Here is a 19,193-nt window from a genome sequence, read left to right on the forward strand (position 1 = left end):
AAAACTTTTAAAGCTTATTCACCATGTTTTTTAGGTTTATGAAAAGAAAATATTTAAAGTTCAATTTGTTATATTGTTATTTAAAATATTAAATTTTTTTATTAGCTCATTCTCATTTTTTAGGCAACAACGAGTCAATAAATCGGAGGCATTTTTTGGAAATCGAAATTTTATGTCATAGAAAATGTGTGCGATGTGGATATTGGTAATGTGGACAAAGTGCATGTTAGCTTTGATCATTTGTGAAGGACTGCTGATTGAATTTTTGGCTGTTGTGTGGTGTGTGACTAATAATAGTTGTAAGAGCACACTCTTGGGTAGATTTAAAATAAAAATATTTCATAAAGGAAGCTCTCTTCTCTGTAATGCTTAAAAGAAACTTTTCCTATGCACATTTTTGATGAGATGAAAGTGTTGGTCAGCAAGCAAATATTCAAATTAACTATAGCATTTTAATGGTGAACTGGACTGCCAAATTGTATTTGGTGATTTCGCATTAGTTTTTCACTCTGGTCTTTTACAAAGCAGAAAATTAAAGGAATTTGCAAAAATATGATTTCAGGCTAATTTATTTTCACATTGTACCATGCTTTCAATTACCTTACATAGGTAACTTGGAATATTGTCAATTTTCTGTGCATAATGTACCATATTTTTTTTAGACTGAGGTTTTTATGTAGGCAACATCATATATAGGTAGTATCTTTGGGAAAATACAGTTATAATAATTGGGTGGTTATTTGATCTAAAAATGTGGTTTCTCAGTTTGAGGCATTGTCTGGCCATGCTAAATCTATTAATCAAATACTTGTATTTCAAACGTTCATCCATAATTAACTAATTTTTAGGTTTAAGTGGTAACTAATTTTATTAATCTAATTCTTTTAGGTATCATCGTTGTGAATTTCAGTTGTCTGTTCCTCCAGATCGTTATACCAATGAGAGTGGCAAGCTGATTGATGTTGCCGCTGCTCCTGTGGCTGTAAGTTGAATGGAATATCTAAGTATCTAATATGGAAATCAATTGGTCTAGCACACATGCACTTGGCCATTGTGGAAAGGTTTCCGAATTTTTATGCAGAAATGCACTTATATTCACTGTCTCAAATAAAATGTTATTGGTGATATTTAGATCTTCTGTAGATAATATTTTGCATTGAGGAATAGCTACTACATAATTATATTTTATATGCAAAGTGCCAAGATCATATTTTATTCATTTAGATATAAATGAATAAAAGTGCCATTATGCCATCAGGTGTACCTCTCTCCTTTCTGAACCCAACCTGATCATCCCCAAGTAATCATTTGCTCTCTTCTCCATCTCCATGTGGATGGTCCTATGTACCTCTTTAGCTTTGTACAAAATCAAACTTATTGTTTTATAGTCCTTGCATATGACTGCTTTTCCCTCCTTTTTTGATGGGAACTAACACTGATCTGTAATATTCTGACCAAAATTCTCCCTCGTATATGAATTAGACCTTATAAACTCTTCCTGCCATGCTGTCCTAAACCCTTCAAGAGTTCAATGGGAATTTTACCTATCCCCATGATTTCTCCTATTTGATTTCAGTTCCCTTAATTCTCTTTCTATCTCACAGTCAAATATGGCTACTCTCAAGCCATCTCCATCTACAAATTGAGTAGTTGCAGGCATAATATGATGGAATTCTAGCATAAAAATTGTTTCTATCTTTTCTTTATTATCTCCTTCTACATCGTTGTGCAAGTTTTTGTTGGGATTGTAATTGTGAAGCTCATTGCTATAATGTGATGTAAATATTGTTTTGCTCAATTCTGTGATGTAATTAATCAAAACTGATCATAGCAAAACAGTGTAGAATCAACAAGGAACTATAACTTAATCTGGTGGGGTGTTGTGCATTCGCGCAGACTGTTAAAACTTTTGTTCTGTGTGTTCCCTTCTAAAGTAAGGGTGCATCTTAAATGCCATCATATTTGTTGGCATAAATAGAACCATAAAGGTGTTTCTAATGAGTATGACGATTGTATCTCTGATTGTCCTAATACTTCTGCTAATTCCGATTTGTCTGTTGAATTCCGCAATGAAATTTTACATTGTTCTTTTCCCCTTAACAGAGTTGTAAATGTAGCTCCAGTTGAGCCAACTGAAATCTCTTCTATTTCTGTGTTGCCTGTCTTACCATGCATTTACTTACAATGATTGGGCTATGAATGTTGCACATCAGGGAATTAAATTGCTCTAAGCCCAAATATGCTATGTACCTTACAGAAAATACTCTTAATGTTTGTCGGAAGATGAATTCTTCCTCATTAATGAACATATCACGTGAGGATATTTAGATATGGGGGTCATGTTAGCAGGAAAGCTAATAACAACAGCCTTTTTTGCCTTCTTTATTTCAAAAAAGGATGGAACAGCTCATTTTATCCGTGGTATTTTCCCGTGGATGCATCTTTACTTGCAGCCAAAATTTTCCTTTTCAGAGTGGCAGAATCCCTTCATGAGATGCCTAGTAATTCTAAAATCATTAAGCTAGATTTGAAATCCGGCTTCTTTCAACTTAAATTACAAGACTCATCAAATACCATGACATTTATGTAAATAACTTCTATTATGGAAATTCAGTGCAACAGGTATGGGATGAGAATCAATATTAATAAAACAAAGGTTATGCGATTTTCTAGAAAGAAAAAGGCTAAGGTTAACATTAAAATAGGAGGGCAAAAAGTAGAGCAGGTAGAACAGTTTACGTATCTCGGTAGTGTTTTGGACCAACACGGTCAAAGTAGTAAGGGCGTAAGGAGAAGAATTGCGCTAGGCAAAGAGGCTTTCACAAGGAGGAGGAGTTAATGACGGGAACATTGAGTAAGGATGTTAAGAAAAGACTCGTAAAAACTTTCATTTGGAGTGTAGCTATGTACGGCGCGGAAACGTGGTCATTAAAGCAGGAGGATGGATGTAGACTGGAGGCTTTTGAAATGTGGGTGTGGAGAAGAATGGAGAAGGTGAAATGGACAGAGAAGAAAACAAACGAGGAAGTACTTGGTATGGTGGGCGAAGAGAGGGGTTTGTTGGGAGCAATCCTATGGAGGCAGGAAAAGTGGCTGAAGGGGGTATTGACCGGCAGCAGGATGTTGAAGACTGTAATTGAGGGGAGAATGTTTGACAAACTTTGAGAAGAATGGAGAAGGTGAAATGGACAGAGAAGAAAACAAACGAAGAAGTACTTGGTATGGTGGGCGAAGAGAGGGGTTTGTTGGGAGCAATCCTATGGAGGCAGGAAAAGTGGCTGAAGGGGGTATTGACCAGCAGCGCAATGTTGTAGACTGTAATTGAGGGGAGAATGTTTGGCAAACGAGGAAAGGGAAGGAACAGGATAGGGATGTTGGATGGGATGAAGGGAGGAAGAAGGTACTCAGAGCTGAAGAGGGACCTGATGTAGAGTGGGATGTTGTGATTTGCTAGGGGCCATAAATTATTTAATTAGTAATTACATCCATCCAAAAACCTACCTTAACCGGTAGATTATCTAATAATAATAATAATAATAACTACTATTATACCTTTCAGTGATTACCAGTATGCTAAACTATGGCTCCTTATGTCATGCAAAAATGGGCTCTAGAGGTGTCTAAAGTAATTCAACAGCAATTCTATGTACAAATGATGCCTTACATGGATGATTGGTTACATCTATCCAATACAAGACGATGATTTAATGTATTTAATAATGGAATTTTTGTAATTTGAATTTGGAATAACAATTTTAATAACGTAAATTTGTGGCCAGCCATGGCATCAACCTACTTAAGAGTCTACATGAACACAGCAGAAAACACTATGACATTGTGACCGAAAATGGTCCAGAAAATTCAAAAATTTATGAGTTCTGTCCAAAAATTGTCGTGAATTTTGAATTTCCATGGGTTATGTAAATTTGATTTTTTTTGTGGCATTATGTATGGTACTTATGTTTCTCCCTTATGCCAAAAAGTTGGGCCATTTTGAATGTTCCGTTAATTTTGGAGAACTGTTTTGCTGGGACGTATTTTGGCTCCTCTTCGATTTTTGCCTCTTCCAAAAAATGGATCAAAGAATTTGTATCAAATTTTGTGTGAAAAACGAAATTAAGTGCACAGACGCATTCCAAATGTTGACTGTGGCATATGAAGGAGCTACCTTGGGCCGAAGCAACGTTTATCAGTGGTACAAAATGCTCTCCGAGGGCCAAGGAGATTTGAAGGACAAAGAGCGTGCCGGACACCCGAGCACGTCAACAACAGACGAAAACATTGATGAAGTGAAGAAAATAGTATTGGCCAATCGTCGAAACACCATTAGAGAAGTTGCTGAAGATCTAAACATTTCGATTGGCTCGTGCCATTCATTTTTACCAATGATTTGGGCATGACACAGGTGGCCCAGAAATCAGTACCAAAATTCCTCAATTTCGACCAAAAACAGCAATGCTTCAATATTGCTAGTGACTCTGTCCGCGACGACCCAAAATTGCCCCAGAGGGTCATGACTGGTGACGAATCATGAAATTATGGTTATGAGGTGGAAACTAAAGCTCAATCATCCCAATGGAAGCTGCAGCACTAGCCAAGACCAAAAAAAGCGCAGTCTAATGTTAAAGTTTTCCTTACAGTTTTCTTCAATTGCAGGGGCGTGGTGCATCATGAGTTCTTGCCACAGGGTAGAACAGTAAATAAGGAATATTACCTGCAAGTTATGCGCAATATGCGTGCAGCAATCCACCTCAAATGCCAGTTTTGTGGAAGAACAAATATTGGCTTTTGCACCATGACAATGCCCCTGCTCACACATTATTGCTGGAGGGGAAGTTTTTGGCCAAAAACAACACACCAGTGATGCCGTAGCCGCCATATTCCCCAGACCTGACTCATTATTGTTCCCGAAACTGAGTAGGCCCATGAAAGGACGATGCTACGCTACGATAGACGAGATAAAAACTGCATCGAAGGAGGAGCTGAACAAGATCACAAAAAATGATTTTTTGAAGTGCTTCGAGGATTGGAAAAAACGTTGGCACAAGTGTATAATATCAAATGGGGATTGCTTTGAAGGGGACAAAATAGATATTCATGAATAAATAAATAATTTTTGAAAAAACACGTTGTGATACTTTTCGAATAACTTCGTATATTTTAAAAATTGCTCATTTTAAGAATCTGCAGAGGGTCGCGTGGGGTACTTATCTTGGATGACAATCATCTTATCCCTATATGAAATTACTTATCGACTTAGAGGATAATATTACTTAGGCGAGACTGAAAAGGTACTTCTAATTTACAGTGATGCCACACATTCCTCATTAGCTTTTATATTATCATCATTAAATATTGTTAAAACCTATTATGAATACAGTGTTTATGAAATTAACCTTATGGAATGTATCACTGCATTAGCAGCTTGGAATTTTGTAATTTAAAATGTTTCTGTATCAAATCGTACTAAAGTTATCCTCATTTACTGATAATTTCATTGTCATGCATTCCCTGAGAAAGGGTAAAGGCAAGTTATGCCAATATCCTATTGTTAGTAAGCCATAAGTCTACAATTAATAAAGAGTAGAGGCCTGAAGGTCTCTAGGAGCTATGTCCCCTCCGAGGTTAACCCAGGCAATTGGCCCTCACTGGCCGTACTCTTCTTATAACCTTGTTGGCCATCTTCGTTGCCTTGATTATAAAAGGGTGGGCCTCCGCCGAAGTGGGATCAGTCAGTTTTTAGGCTAATAGGTGGACTTAGCTCCAATTAATACTTTTGTTTGTATGATATTAGTAGTAGTAGTACTGGAGATGGATTGATATCCCATAAGATTAAGAAATTGGTTTTCAATGTATGACAGGAAAAATTTGTTTGTTAGTCAAGGTACCACCATAACGAACAGTAAAGAATTCCATTTTAATGATACAGAAACCTTAACAACTTGGATTAAAAAAGTGTCTTCAAGGAAAAACATTCTATGAGTACCAGAGATTTGCAATTATATTAGTTCACCACACTGTTAATTAAAACTCTTTGTCTAGTATATGGACTTGATTTAAATCCTATATTTTTGCTTTCTCCATTTATTAATTAGAGGGACAAAGTTTGGAAAATCAGTGACTTTATGAGCAAATTATATTGGTTTTATATGATTAACCTACGTAGACTCCTTGATTTAGTAAAATCATGATTGGCAATATAGCCATCATGACTATTAGAAGTAAGTGAATGAGATTTGTGTAAATATATATGTAGAGTAGACATGCACGTATCTATAAAGCATGTGCCTATTTATCAAAGAGTTCATTTATCTGCTGAGCACAACACTTGGCTCCTAGGGTAGAGCCCCATAGTTCCCGGTACTCATTCTCATAATTTTGTCCATCATATTTTCTTGGGATAAATAATTGAGTTAGTTTCCCATTACCTTGCTCAATAATGTTTTTAGAATGATACCACCTCTTAAAGGCCACCTTGTAATTTTTACAGAAGTAGTTCGGTTGATGGTGATAATAAATTTTAAAATGGTTTCTTTTGCCATTTTTAAACTAATTCAATTCTCTTCTTTAGTATCATTGTATTTTATTGGTTATTAGGAATCATTGAATGTCTATGAAAGCTAAACCTGGCTAAAATCTTGTTAATGAGAAAGACAAAAGATGGAAAAGAGAAAAATTTGGAGAAAAGCCAATGTTGGTTTTGTCTACAAGAAAGTAGGCCTTTGAACTCACTCAACAGGAAGTGCATTGTTTTGAAATTATTAACAGAGAAGCATTTGGCAAATTAACATGGGTGTATTAAATGTAACTAGAAGGCAATGTGATCTCAGAATTTTTGTCGAAATTGTGAATGATTTTTTTAAATTAAAAATAGTATTTTCTCATTTCCACTCTTGCAAGAGGAATCAACAAAATTATATTTTTGGGCCAAGTAAAAGATAAGTAATTTACCTGAACATCTCCACTGATGATATATGTGTTAGAGTTTCTCTTTCTTATTCCATCCTTCATCTGCAGGTTCCTGATTTTTGACTGCCACTTTCCAAATCAGTGCTACTACTTTGAATTTCATTCTTGGCTCAGTAATCTAGTGGTATTGATTTACAGGACCTAGTGACAAGGCATATTATTAACATTAATGCATTCAAATTGAAACCTAATTCAAGAAATGTTGGGAAAATTAAATTGGAATGGCATACATAATGGGTTTATTTATCAATGCTGAAAGGGAATCAAATATAAAAAAGTTGATAGTAAGTAATGCCCCTGATTTTCAATTAAATAAATATAATTACAACTATAATTTGAGTCAAGAGAAAGAATTATTCATATTTCTTATCTTTATTAATATATCTTAATTATTCACATTCTTAACTTAATTTTTTGAGCTTTTATTTATTAGGTTCAATATATCTTTGCCAGTGTTGATCATACATGTATTATTGTTTATCAGCATTGAAAATTCTTTAGTGCCTTGTGGAACCATTTGTCCAAAAGATCTTGTTGTATATATTAGCAATATTTGTAGAGTTAATATTGTAGGTCTGTTTGGAAAGAATCCAGTTCTGCAATATTTTGAGAAAAATAGCCTGCATAGAACAATGAGGCCTTAGTCTCTTTCAAAGTAATCGCCTTGGGACTTCACACACTTATCCCAGCATTTCTGCCACTTTTCAAAACAATCAGGGAAGTAGTATTTCGGGATGGTCATCAGCTGCCTCTTTGCATTCTCCTTTATCTCATGAACTGGCTATTGAGGAGGCTGGGCTTCCATAAAGTCACTGTTTTGAGCTGTTAGTAAGCAATATAGTTTTTATATTTCCTTATAGGTACTTCTTTTAAAATATTCCTCAAATAAATCCTCAGGGATGTCGCCCTTCCACTAATACATTGCATATTACCTGGTAAACTCATTAGTAATAAAATTTATATTCATGTCTACCTAAATTTCCAAAGCTCGAGACACATGTTAAGAACTGGATTATAAATCACAGAAAGAATGGGGTTGTTATTTCAACTAAGTAGATGATTTTAATTGGAGTGAGAAAATTAGTGCTAGATATTTCCATTCCAATTTTTCTGGGACATTGTTGTGCGAGGTATTCATTGAGAGATATTGTCTGTGCATACATACCAGAGCTAAAATGATACAAAAACTTTTACTTGCATATGAAATAAAGATTCTATAGAACCAATTCATGATGTCACTTTGATGGTAAGAATGAATTGGCCATCAATTTCTAGTGCCTGTGATTGGTTGAAAAAGTCCTGGCAGAAAGTTAAAAGTGAGACTATCATAATGTCTTTTTAAAACTGTGGAATTAGCAATGCAATAGATGAAAGTGAAGATGACATTGTGTGTGAGGAGGTAAAAAAATCAAGGAAATGATTTAGCAGCAATGATGATGACTTTTTGAGATTGTACTTTGAACAAACATTGATATAGCAGCTAATTTTTGATGTAATTTGTGATGTAATTGTCTTCATATTATTTATTAACATTAAAATATTTTGATCTTTTCTGCTTGACCCATATATTTTACGTAAATGCTAACCTGAAATATCTCAGCTGGTCTTATGGGCTGTGAAATACAGTATTTGCTAGAGAAAATAATTAATACTTGTTTGTGTCAAATAAACTCTGAAACATGGAATATTGTTACTCTATAGATGCCAATTCATATCCAGTTGTTATCATTTTTCAATACATCAAACAACATGAATAAGCACGGAGTGGAATGGGATACAAATAGTTTTCATTGAATAGATAGAATGGTTTCAGGCATCACTTTGTGGAAGCGATTCATTTCAGGAAATAAATACTTGGTTACTCCACATTTTTTTGTTATTAAACAAGACCTGGGTTTCAACTTACAAAGTCGATGAGTTGATTACTTATGATGACTTTGTAAATCGAAACCCGGGTTGTGTTTAATAATAAAAAATATATGTGTAATAACCAAGTATTTATTTTCTGAAATTCATCAAATAGAAATGTGTTCCTATAGTGATATACAGGATATACCTGTAGATGCTTTACTAAGTACTCTGATGAAACATGGTTTATTTTTTGATTGAGAACTCACATTATAAATGTATGCACATTTCAAAATTTCACATGTTTCAGGAGATGAGTGCTGGAATTACCATTTCTCCTGCACTGTATGCCTGAAAGAATAAGTAGGCATTGTATTCATTCTCATATTTTCATCATTGCATGTCGTGAATTTGGTCTTGGTGCATTGTGATAACCTTTAATGAAATGACACAAGGTGACACAGCTGGCTCTCTGATGGCTATGCTCAAGAAAATTTCTTAGGTAGCTGAGGGAAGGAAAAGATATTAGAAAATGGGAGGTGGGTGACCTTGGTGGAATGGCTATTGCATTTGATGGATAATTCATTTGCAAAAATGGCAAATTTTTCCCTTTATCAGTTACATTCTTGTCCTTATTACTCTGCTTTTCTACTATATCCCTGTATCTCTCTCTCTCACTTTTGATCTGCACTGGTTTGATCTGACCTTTTTTTATGTTGAATGTCTCCATGTTGACACTTCACAGTTCTTATTTTACAAATGCCAGTTTTTTCAGAGCAAATACACTCCTAACCCTGAATAGGGAGATCATATAAACCAGTTATTAAAATGCCATTTGCTGGCAAAAGTAGGGGCTGGATGATGAGAGATCATCCATAATCATTTCATGTCATTATTAGTTATCAGCTATGCAGTAATAAGTTTCATTTACCACTGGAGTTATTTTCCATGCTATTTGTAATAAAATTTGTATTGCATGTATGGAAGGGCGTGGGCATTCTGATTACCCCTAGAGCTATGTTGGCAGGAGCAGTGGTGTTTGCTCTGAGCAGGGTCACCTGGCAGATCATTAATAGAGATTAACATAGAATACAATCAGAAAATATTTGTCTTTCATAGATTTCAAGGAAGCATTTACTAGAGTGAATTGACTTAAACTAATGAATTTAATGCAAAAAATAGGAGTAGATTAGTTATAACATAACTACTCATAGGAGACTTGTCTACTAAATGTACATGCCATAGATTGCTCAAGTGTGAGTAATAGATTGAGACTTGAGCTGGATAGTGTTAGGAAGAGGTGAAGCAGGGGCATCCATCATGGTCCACGCTTTTCAATATACATGAGGAGGAAATGGTAGAAGTAATATGGGAGGAACTGAAGGTAGGAATGAAACTGTGGGGAATGCATGTAATCAGTTAAGTTTGCTGATGATTGAGCTTTGAGGGAAGATTGAGAAGAGAAGATTGAGAAGAGAGATTGAGAGAAGGTTTTTGCATGAAATCAAAAATAAGCAGGAAAGAAGGATTCAGTGTGTTTTGATTGGCAATGGGTTTTTGAAGACTGTGATAGATGGTAGAACTTAAGGGAAATGAAGAATGGGAAGAAATAGGATATGCATGCTGGATGGAATGAAAGGAGTAAAGAAAAATGTGGAGTTGAAGAGGGACTTACTCTAGAGTCTAATGTCAGGTTGTGTTTTTGTTAGAAGAGGCAAGTAAGTGTATTGTAGTGCTGTTGTAAAAGCTTTTTCCATCCAAAGCCCACCTTGACTGGTAAACCATTAATGGTATTCCAGTACACCATTAATGTTATACCATGTAAGTATACCATTAATAATGTGTAATAATAATGTTTCCATTAATAATAATGGAAATGCTCATGAAGTGATAAATAACATGTTAAAGACACTGGAAAATAAATACAGGACAAGTGATAAAAGGAAAGTCACTCGAAGGTTGGTTTAAAATTTTTGGTGGTTGAACCACTTTATCAGTGGAGTGAAGCAGAAGACTGATGTGGGTGGAAGAGGTGAAGGAAGGAAGGGTGGGAAAGGGAAGGATTTCAGTGGGCAGCTGAATGAGGGGGAGAAGAAAAAAAACCTATTGAACAGTAACAGGAACAGTTAAGTGATTAATGCCAGCATGCTTCAAAAAGCAAAAAGCTGGAGGGTGTTAAAATTGATTGGTGAGTTGCTGGGTGAGAGTGAGGCAATTGTAGAAATTTAGCTACACTTTTCAAATGAAGCAATATGGAGGCAGGTGTCTCTTGACACTGGGATACTGGTTGAGTGGGAAGAAGATGAGAAGGATGTCGTTGGTTATTAATGTGGGTGTTAAGTTGTGAGTTACCTTGTCCTGTTTAGAAAGAGGAACAGATGTTACATTGTCACAAATAGGCTATGTTGTTAGAAGTGCAACAGGAGGAGGGGAGGTATGGTAAAGGATTAATAAGCAGATGGAGGAGATAGGAGTGTTGAGAATTGGACTGGTACAAGTCTGATTGTACCAAAATGTGGATTGTGGTACTAGGGGATGTACTTGTAGAGATAGTTGTGATGGATTTGAGCATCTAGGGAGAATGTTGATTGGCTCTGGTCTTATGATTTTTTTAAATGGGAAAAAGAATAAATGGAAAAATGGAATGGATTTAAGAAAATATATCCCAACTTGATGATGATCTTTGGTGGAAGAGGGTTGAGTGTGTTGGAGTGTTTGCAGATTTTTTTTATAGAGGAAGAATTCCAGGCAGCTGCAGTGGAGGAAGTGTTGGTGGTTATTGAGAAACTGATTTAGGGACTAAGGATTATTGCAGATTCGATGGCCACTATTAGAAAGTGAGTTGGGAAGTAAACATTTGGTTTTAGGAGGGATGGCAGTTGTGGTGATGAAAGAAAGTACTGTTGTTGGTTTTTGTAGGTTTGATCTGGACGGAATTGTAAAATTTATTGCTTTTGAAGAAAATGTCCTCATCAAGAAAAATTATTTTAGAAAAGGAAATGGTGGAGGTGAAGGAAAGAGAGTAGGGGGGATCAGGATTGGTGAGGTGGCTATCGTACTGGCTTCCCACCCAGATGGCTCAGGTTCAAATCATGGCGGTGTTGAATATTTTTCAGAGGTATCTTGATCCCTACTTGTGGGGCTTTGTGGAGGGCACTTTGAGTGAGTATGCCATCCGTCAGATGGGGCGTTAAGCCGCGGACTCCTTGGTGCCTTTCGTAAAGAGTAGGCTAATGCCGATGCCGGGTTTCTCTCCACCCTTCATCCTTTCCTGTCCATCCCCTATGGTGCAAATGACCTCAGCAGTCAGTCGCCTCCCCTAAATACTACTACTACTAAGAGAGCAGGGTGGAGGGTCATTGAGGGTGGAGATGGAGTTTAGGGGGTAATGTACTATGTGACCAGAGAAGGAAAAATGCCATCATTGAATTGGAGCCAGATTAGTGGTTTCAAGGGATAATTGGAGAGTACTATATATTGGAGAGCAATAATTATTTGTTTAGTCTACTTTATGATAATTTAAATGCATAATCATAACTTTGGAATTGATTAATATCATAACATGGGTTCCATTGTTTATAATGGCTTACACTTTTTTAATTTCATGATTTCTCATTTCCTTTGACAGATAACAGCTTATACAAAGTGGGATACTATTTCGGAGCAGCTGAAACCAAGTGAAAGACCAGTTGTGTTGAACAGGGCTTCATCCACAAATACTACCAATCCATTTGGTTCAACTTTCTGTTATGGCTATCAAGATATCATTTTTGAAGTGAGTAATTCATAATTGTTAATAATGATGAGCACCCAAACGAATTTCAGTAATTCAGTTACATAATTTTATTTGGAACACTTTTTAACCCTCTTTACAGAAATTTTACTTTTATAATAATAAAATATAGATTTCCACTAGGAATTTCACAGTTATATTTCCATTGCAACAGTGTAAAAAGAGAATGCAGCATCATGATTTTGATAAAATGTAAAATTAAATTATTCATTTCTTCTTCTAATTTTTCTCTGATAGATTCAATTTCAAGGATTTCACTCGGGAAAATTCTATTTAGTGAAATTATTCTTTAATAGGACAAGATTTTGTAAATGCAATCAATTATGAGAATATCTTAGATAAAATATGGCAAGAATATATTACTACGAGACGATCTAGAAATAAGTATTATGGGTGCTATAGGGTGTGTACTTATTTTTTGAATGCTGAATTAAATTACCACTCCTTAAGGTTACTTATATTTGGACTAAAACTGTTCTATGAAATAGTACTTGCACCCCTAAAATTTAGCAGAGATGGAAAAGAGGTTCAATTAGATGCTGTTTTGGCACCTCTTTCTAATAGTATATAGTGATAAAGATGAAACTAAATAAGGCTGTGGGGGTGGATAGCATTCCTCCGGAACTACTAAAAGGTTTAGGAAAATGTGGGAGGAATAGGCCATATGGGCTGATTCGTAGGATCTATGAGGAAGGAATCTGGCGAATAAATGTGAGAGATTTTCATGATAGTCTTGAGAAAGTTTAAAGAATACTGGTAAAGGCCCATGGTTTGGCATGTTATCTTGTCTTTTAGAGAGGAAATGTTAATGTTTTATTTCCCCAGCATTCATGGATTTAGAGTTTAAAATCGCAGGGCAGAAGTGAAAATTCACATAGTGTAAGATCTTTTAAATTGCAGAAGTGAAAAATGGAATTGCAAAATAGATCTAGTCAAAGGATGCATTGCAAAATTGTGAAGCAATTGGCTAGGGAAGACTATAAAAGACAAGGCCTACCTGGATATTATTGTTCAAACCAGTTTATTTTATGCTTATGTGAACTATTATATACATGTATTCCTCATTGCATCTTATATTGCCAGTAATAGTTTACAAAGCCCTACTTTTGCTTATGTAAAATGATTTACTTATGGAGTTACGTTACCTTATAATTGAGTTCTTTCGAGGTATCATTTCATCATGCTTTATTTAAGGTTAATAACTACTATTAATACAACCTCATTTTTTTCATTTCAGGTTATGCCTAACAACTACATTGCGTCAGTGACGCTTTATGCAAGTGAGAGCCCTCAGCACCCTGGGGTATGACAGTGGCTTTCTGCCACCTGCCTCGTATTGTCAGGGAGGTATTGGCAATTTTAAAACATGACAGTTGCAATATCGCTTTTTTCACCAGTTCTCTCATTGTTCTGTCTAACAAAGCCCAAGTTTTACCATATCGTAGAGGGCTTGATGATTGGGTTCTTTTTTTTTGCTAACCTCTTCTTGCCCAGTAAAAAAATATTCTTAGAGCTTTTTTGCTAAGAAGCATGTGCTAAGTTGGATGCTTTTGCAGTGGCACCCTCTAGCAGTGAGTTGTACAAATTTGTTAAGTGTGTGTGTCAGTCAAAACTCAGGAAGCAAGAAGTCTTTATCAGTTTTCGATAAAATATGATTTCTAATAGGAGGTTTTATGGTGAACCAGTTAGCCTTGAGTGTAATTAACTCCATTTAAGGAATGAAATTTAGATTTAGTGTGATGAAAAAGTGTGGAAGGATTTATCTACCAAGTTTTCAAATCAGGTAGGGTGAAATGCAATGATCTCTAAGAAACAAAAATATTTCCATTACTCCAAAGAAACCTTTCTGCTTATCTATAGGTTATTTATGGGTACAGTCCTGGACACACAAAGTGTTCAACTTCCCCAAGGCAATTCACAATTGCCAAAGGGACAATTAAGAGCAATTAATAAAAGTCACAGAACACACTGCCTTGTGGGAGAGAGAAGTTAGAAATGTTATGGTTTTTGAGAAAGGATTCAATGGTTAAAGGAAATGGTGAAACATGAATGATTTAATCCCCATTGTGTTAAAGAATCTCTTTGTTGGATTTTATATGAGGATCATAAAAGTGTTGGTATATGTTAAGCATTTTTCTCATCAATTTGTGTATATGTGTTCTCTCTCCTTGAAAATTATATGCCATATTATATGGTGTCTGTTCCCTCCCCTGAAAAATTTTCATAGGAATCTCATTTCATCAAGTTGTATTTTTGCCCCACCAATCTTGTAAGCGAACCATACTGATCGAAAGAATTAACAGGGTTGCCACATTCTGATTGTTCTATGAAATCTCGCTGGAAAAAATTGATGGTGCTGCTGGCATTACTGAACATTTTTTATGTCCTGGACTGTGCCTTATGTTTTTCATGGTTCTTCTCTTTGTGGCATCTTAGAGAAGCCATGGTTCAAGTCCTGTTATAAAAAATTTCATTAATCTATCTCATGGGTGTCTGTCTGTAGTTTTATAAAAGAGTTTTTCATAATGCCTTTGTAGGCATATAGTACCACACCTTGAAGATCTGCATAGTGTGTTTGGTACATAAGATACCCAGAAAAATAAAGGAAAAAATATTAAGCTTATAGATTGTGATTTATTAGTGGATGTGACTATTCATTTTTTCTCATATCTGAAACATTGTCAGAGTGTACATATATTTTTTGTTACTGTTTGCATACTAAGGGACCATAATCAAATCTGAGGTATACATGGAAATTGTTTAATTTGCCTTTTGGAAATTGGTTAGGTATTCACTACTCTCGATCCAATATTGTTTGCCTTCAAGTGGCATCCTGTTAAGTAATTGAATGGAAATGTTATGATATCCAGTTGCATGAGTATTGTTTTGTGTGATATACATTTTTGTAGGCATATGCCATTTCCATTGTAAGTTATCACTAGCCATGAGTAGATGTATAAGATGAGAGCTAGTCAATAGTCTTGAACTGTGATGTCTTATTATGCATTGATGTTGGCCAAGTTAGCCATTATATTGGCTCATCCAGTCTGCAATCAGTGGGAGGTTTGCCTCCCTCACAGAAGCATTGCATGTCAAACAAATTGTGTAGGAAATTGTAAATTTCTTTGTGCAATGCATTGTAAGGCATTTTGTATTATCTACTTTTTTGATAGTTATGCTAGGCTGTAAAATGGCCCAGTCAGGTATGCTGCATGTGGCATTGTATGCCAGAATCTTATGCTGTTTTGTGTGATGTTCTGCACCCCATGTGTGTGCATATCATTGAGAGGCCGAGTGAGGCAAGACTCTGAGGCATTTAGGTCCACAAAATAGAAATGAAGAAAAAAATGCCCAAGTGCTGTGTGTTACATTGTGTTTTATATTATTCTGTTCTTAGTGCCAGTATGTCATAGATTTTAATGTCATAAGGGATATCTAATTCTTACAATTTCAAAGAAACATTTTATCTTCAAAATTTATTATAATTGTAGCACAATAAGGAGTATTTCCATAATGTTTTCCCTTCTCAAATGATAACAGAGAAGTACTTTGGTGATCAAGGAAATATTTGTGACATTTTCACTTATGCCATTGACTTTAAATAATGTGCACAATGTAAAAAATCACCCAAAATGAAAGCCACTAATTATCCTTTACAATTTTAATGCCTATTAGTATGTAATTAGTTGCTCTATAATTACCTAACTTAGATAACTTGTGATATTTTCCTGCATGTGACTCTGAAACAAAACAAATTGTATAGGGTAGCATTCCTTTAAGCAAACTAAACAAAAAAACTATTGTTGGTGGTGGATCATTGGGTTGTTTTTTACTTCTACTACATTCTAAACTTGTTTTGTTTCTTCAAGTTGATTTGCAAATAGAAAAAAAAATGTGATTCATTGCCTGTGATTGACTCATACTAATATTTCATAATTATGTATTGCCTCATGATTATTATTTTCATTTCAACTCAAATTTTGTTCCTCAGTGTACATATATTAATATATATCAGTCTATCTTGATTTCTTATTTATAATCAACCGATGTATTCTTGTGATTTTCAAGCATGTGTTCCATGTTTATTGGTATCGACATGGACATATGGGAAGCTTTTTTATGGCTCACTCATATTGCTGATGTGTTGCACTCATCTATCTAAGCATCCTTCTCAACCAAAAGATTCCTTGGTTCTAATTTAATCCTAAGTGCTGTGTGTTTGGTATCCATTTTTAACTGCAGCCCTCTGTATATGATGTTAGGACAATTCAACATAGTGTTTTTTACTACAACTTTGCAGTTCAAAGTTATGAAATCCCGAATGCTGTGATGTAAGATTAGACAAGCCCTAAAAAATTGCTTCTCGTTTGTTTCAAGTTTTTACCTATCTGCTCTCCAGGTTTTATTAAATGCTCAAGTGAACATTGAGGTAACCATATCTGTGGTTGTTGTTTAATGTCAATCAGCAATTCTTCTGGAAGTGAATGTGTACTGTAGTGTTCTTTGACATTATAAGGTGGAGTTATACCATTTACCAAACTGTGAGCATCCCTGCTTAACTTCTATGTATTTATTTTTTTAATATTTTATTTTGTAATATGCTATAATATATTATAATTTTACCATTGTTCGCACTCCAAAAATGGAAGCCATTTTATTGAATTATTTGTTCCATTTTTTGGAAGCAATTGAGTTAAACATTTTTTATAGTGACTATCTTTGTACTATCTTTATGCTATGTGTAAGCATAACAGAGTATCTCAGAATCGTGAGAGTGATCCATTTATTTGGTATTTTTGCAATAATAATTGTCTGTCAGTGCTCTGGTGAGTAGCAGTGACTTCCAAACTTTTATAAATAAAATTTTATGAGGTGTAAATTCAAAACTTCCCTTACCATTACACTGTCTGGCACAGACATCAATGTACATGCTGCCCCAAATTGTGTATCTTCCTATTGAGTGTAATTGAAGTGTGAGATAAGGTAGTTCTTATCAGTCATTTATTTAAATCAAAAGTGTGAAAAATGAAGTGCCAACGATGAAGTAAAGCCTATAAGTTTGGAATCATAGGAACAAGAAACCTGGCATGGGATATAATTTTCCAGCAATTCTTATTTGTCAATGCTCAAAATTTTGAAATTGTCATAGTTATTGTTACTCAGAATAACCTCAGAAAGAAAATAAAGGTGAATTTTTAAAATTATATTCCTATTTGATTGTTTCATTTGAATATTTTAAAATATTCCAACCTGTGAATCAGTAGTTTAATGGCTTAATATGGACGAAATGAGCTTCCTAATGAGGTGACCATCAATAGCCAAAATATGGTGGAATGTCGATCTTTAGGATAAATATTACCATGGTTTTGTGGACACTTAAGAAAATTAAGGATGATATCTTGTGGTCATTGCTTAGCTTATCAGATGCATATAAACACTGATAGATTGTTTATAAATTGTAGGTTATAAAGCCAAACCATGTTAAAGCCAGAGAAATAAAGGTGGGCAACTGGGAATACATAGTCGGCAATTTATTAGAATTTACGATTATTGAATATTTCTTCTTCATTCTTGTAGTGTAGGGAAATGTGCTCTTTTTCCTATGTGTGTTTTGGTTTTTTGAGTGTGATCGCTCAAAAACTATGAACCTATCAATGAGAGATAAAATTCTGGATTTGAAAATTTGACTTAAGTAGTGGAAAACTGATTTAATTATAGCCAAAATCTTTGAGCAGTGCAATTTTACTGAGGATAGTTTTAATTGCTCCATTGATTTTATTTTTATAAAAGCAAATTTATCAGATGCTGGTACCGAATTCCTCTATAGTTTTCAACATGGTTTTCCTTAAATTTAAATACCTTTAGAATTATATTACATAATATAATTCTAAAAATTATAATATATATTTTATGAATGTAATGATATTTAGAATAATAAGAATATTGATTGTTTTCTCTTATCAGAAGAAAATATTTAGGATGATTTGAATTTTTTCTCATATATCAGTTTTACATTGAGGAATATTTATAGATAATAGGTAATTTAGTGAAAAAAATAAAATATTTTTCACTTAAAAGTTTTCATATTTTTAACTATCAGAATCCTATTTTCTTTCAATATACTGTAATTGAGTTCAGTCAGATTAGTTAGTCATCATGCATGTTTACTGCTTAAGTGCTGCTTGCAACAAACTTATGACCATAATGAGTGTGGAGGTGTGAAAGAGAATTCTGTATGTATCATGGAATTCAGAAGATGTTGCCATCTGCTGTTAGCTCATGACAACATCGAGGATAAAGCAGAGAATGTTTGGAGTACATGCCAGTAATCAAATATTTCTGAGTCGTGGGTAGTTTTACCACCTCTATATGCAACTGTGGAATTACCTGGATAAATTCTTTGAGTGGATTAGAATTTCATTTGGGGTATTTGTGTTATTATACACTGGATAACTAATGGTTTTGAATGACACCTGACCGTGAGGATCTATATGGCAAGGAATGTTTCTATAAATGGAAGAAAACTTCTCAGAAAAAGGAAATCATTTTACTGTCCCTTCGCATTACTTCCTCCTCATATTTT

General features: G+C 34.8%; 1 protein-coding gene across 1 annotated transcript in view; it reads left to right on the forward strand.

Moving 5' to 3' along the window:
• LOC139693691 (PHAF1 protein CG7083) overlaps positions 1-17,810 on the forward strand; it is a 28,962-nt gene extending 11,152 nt beyond the window's left edge. The window contains exons 9-11 of the mRNA XM_071591934.1: positions 889-982; positions 12,446-12,592; positions 13,848-17,810. Of these exons, the coding sequence (XP_071448035.1) occupies positions 889-982; positions 12,446-12,592; positions 13,848-13,919 (313 nt within the window). The 3' untranslated portion in view covers positions 13,920-17,810. The remainder of the gene's footprint in view (positions 1-888; positions 983-12,445; positions 12,593-13,847) is intronic.
• The last annotated feature ends 1,383 nt before the right edge of the window (positions 17,811-19,193 follow it).

Source organism: Hetaerina americana, unplaced genomic scaffold (assembly GCF_022747635.1).
Source record: "Hetaerina americana unplaced genomic scaffold, ioHetAmer1.1.p SCAF_5, whole genome shotgun sequence".
NCBI classification, from domain to species: Eukaryota; Metazoa; Arthropoda; class Insecta; order Odonata; family Calopterygidae; genus Hetaerina; species Hetaerina americana.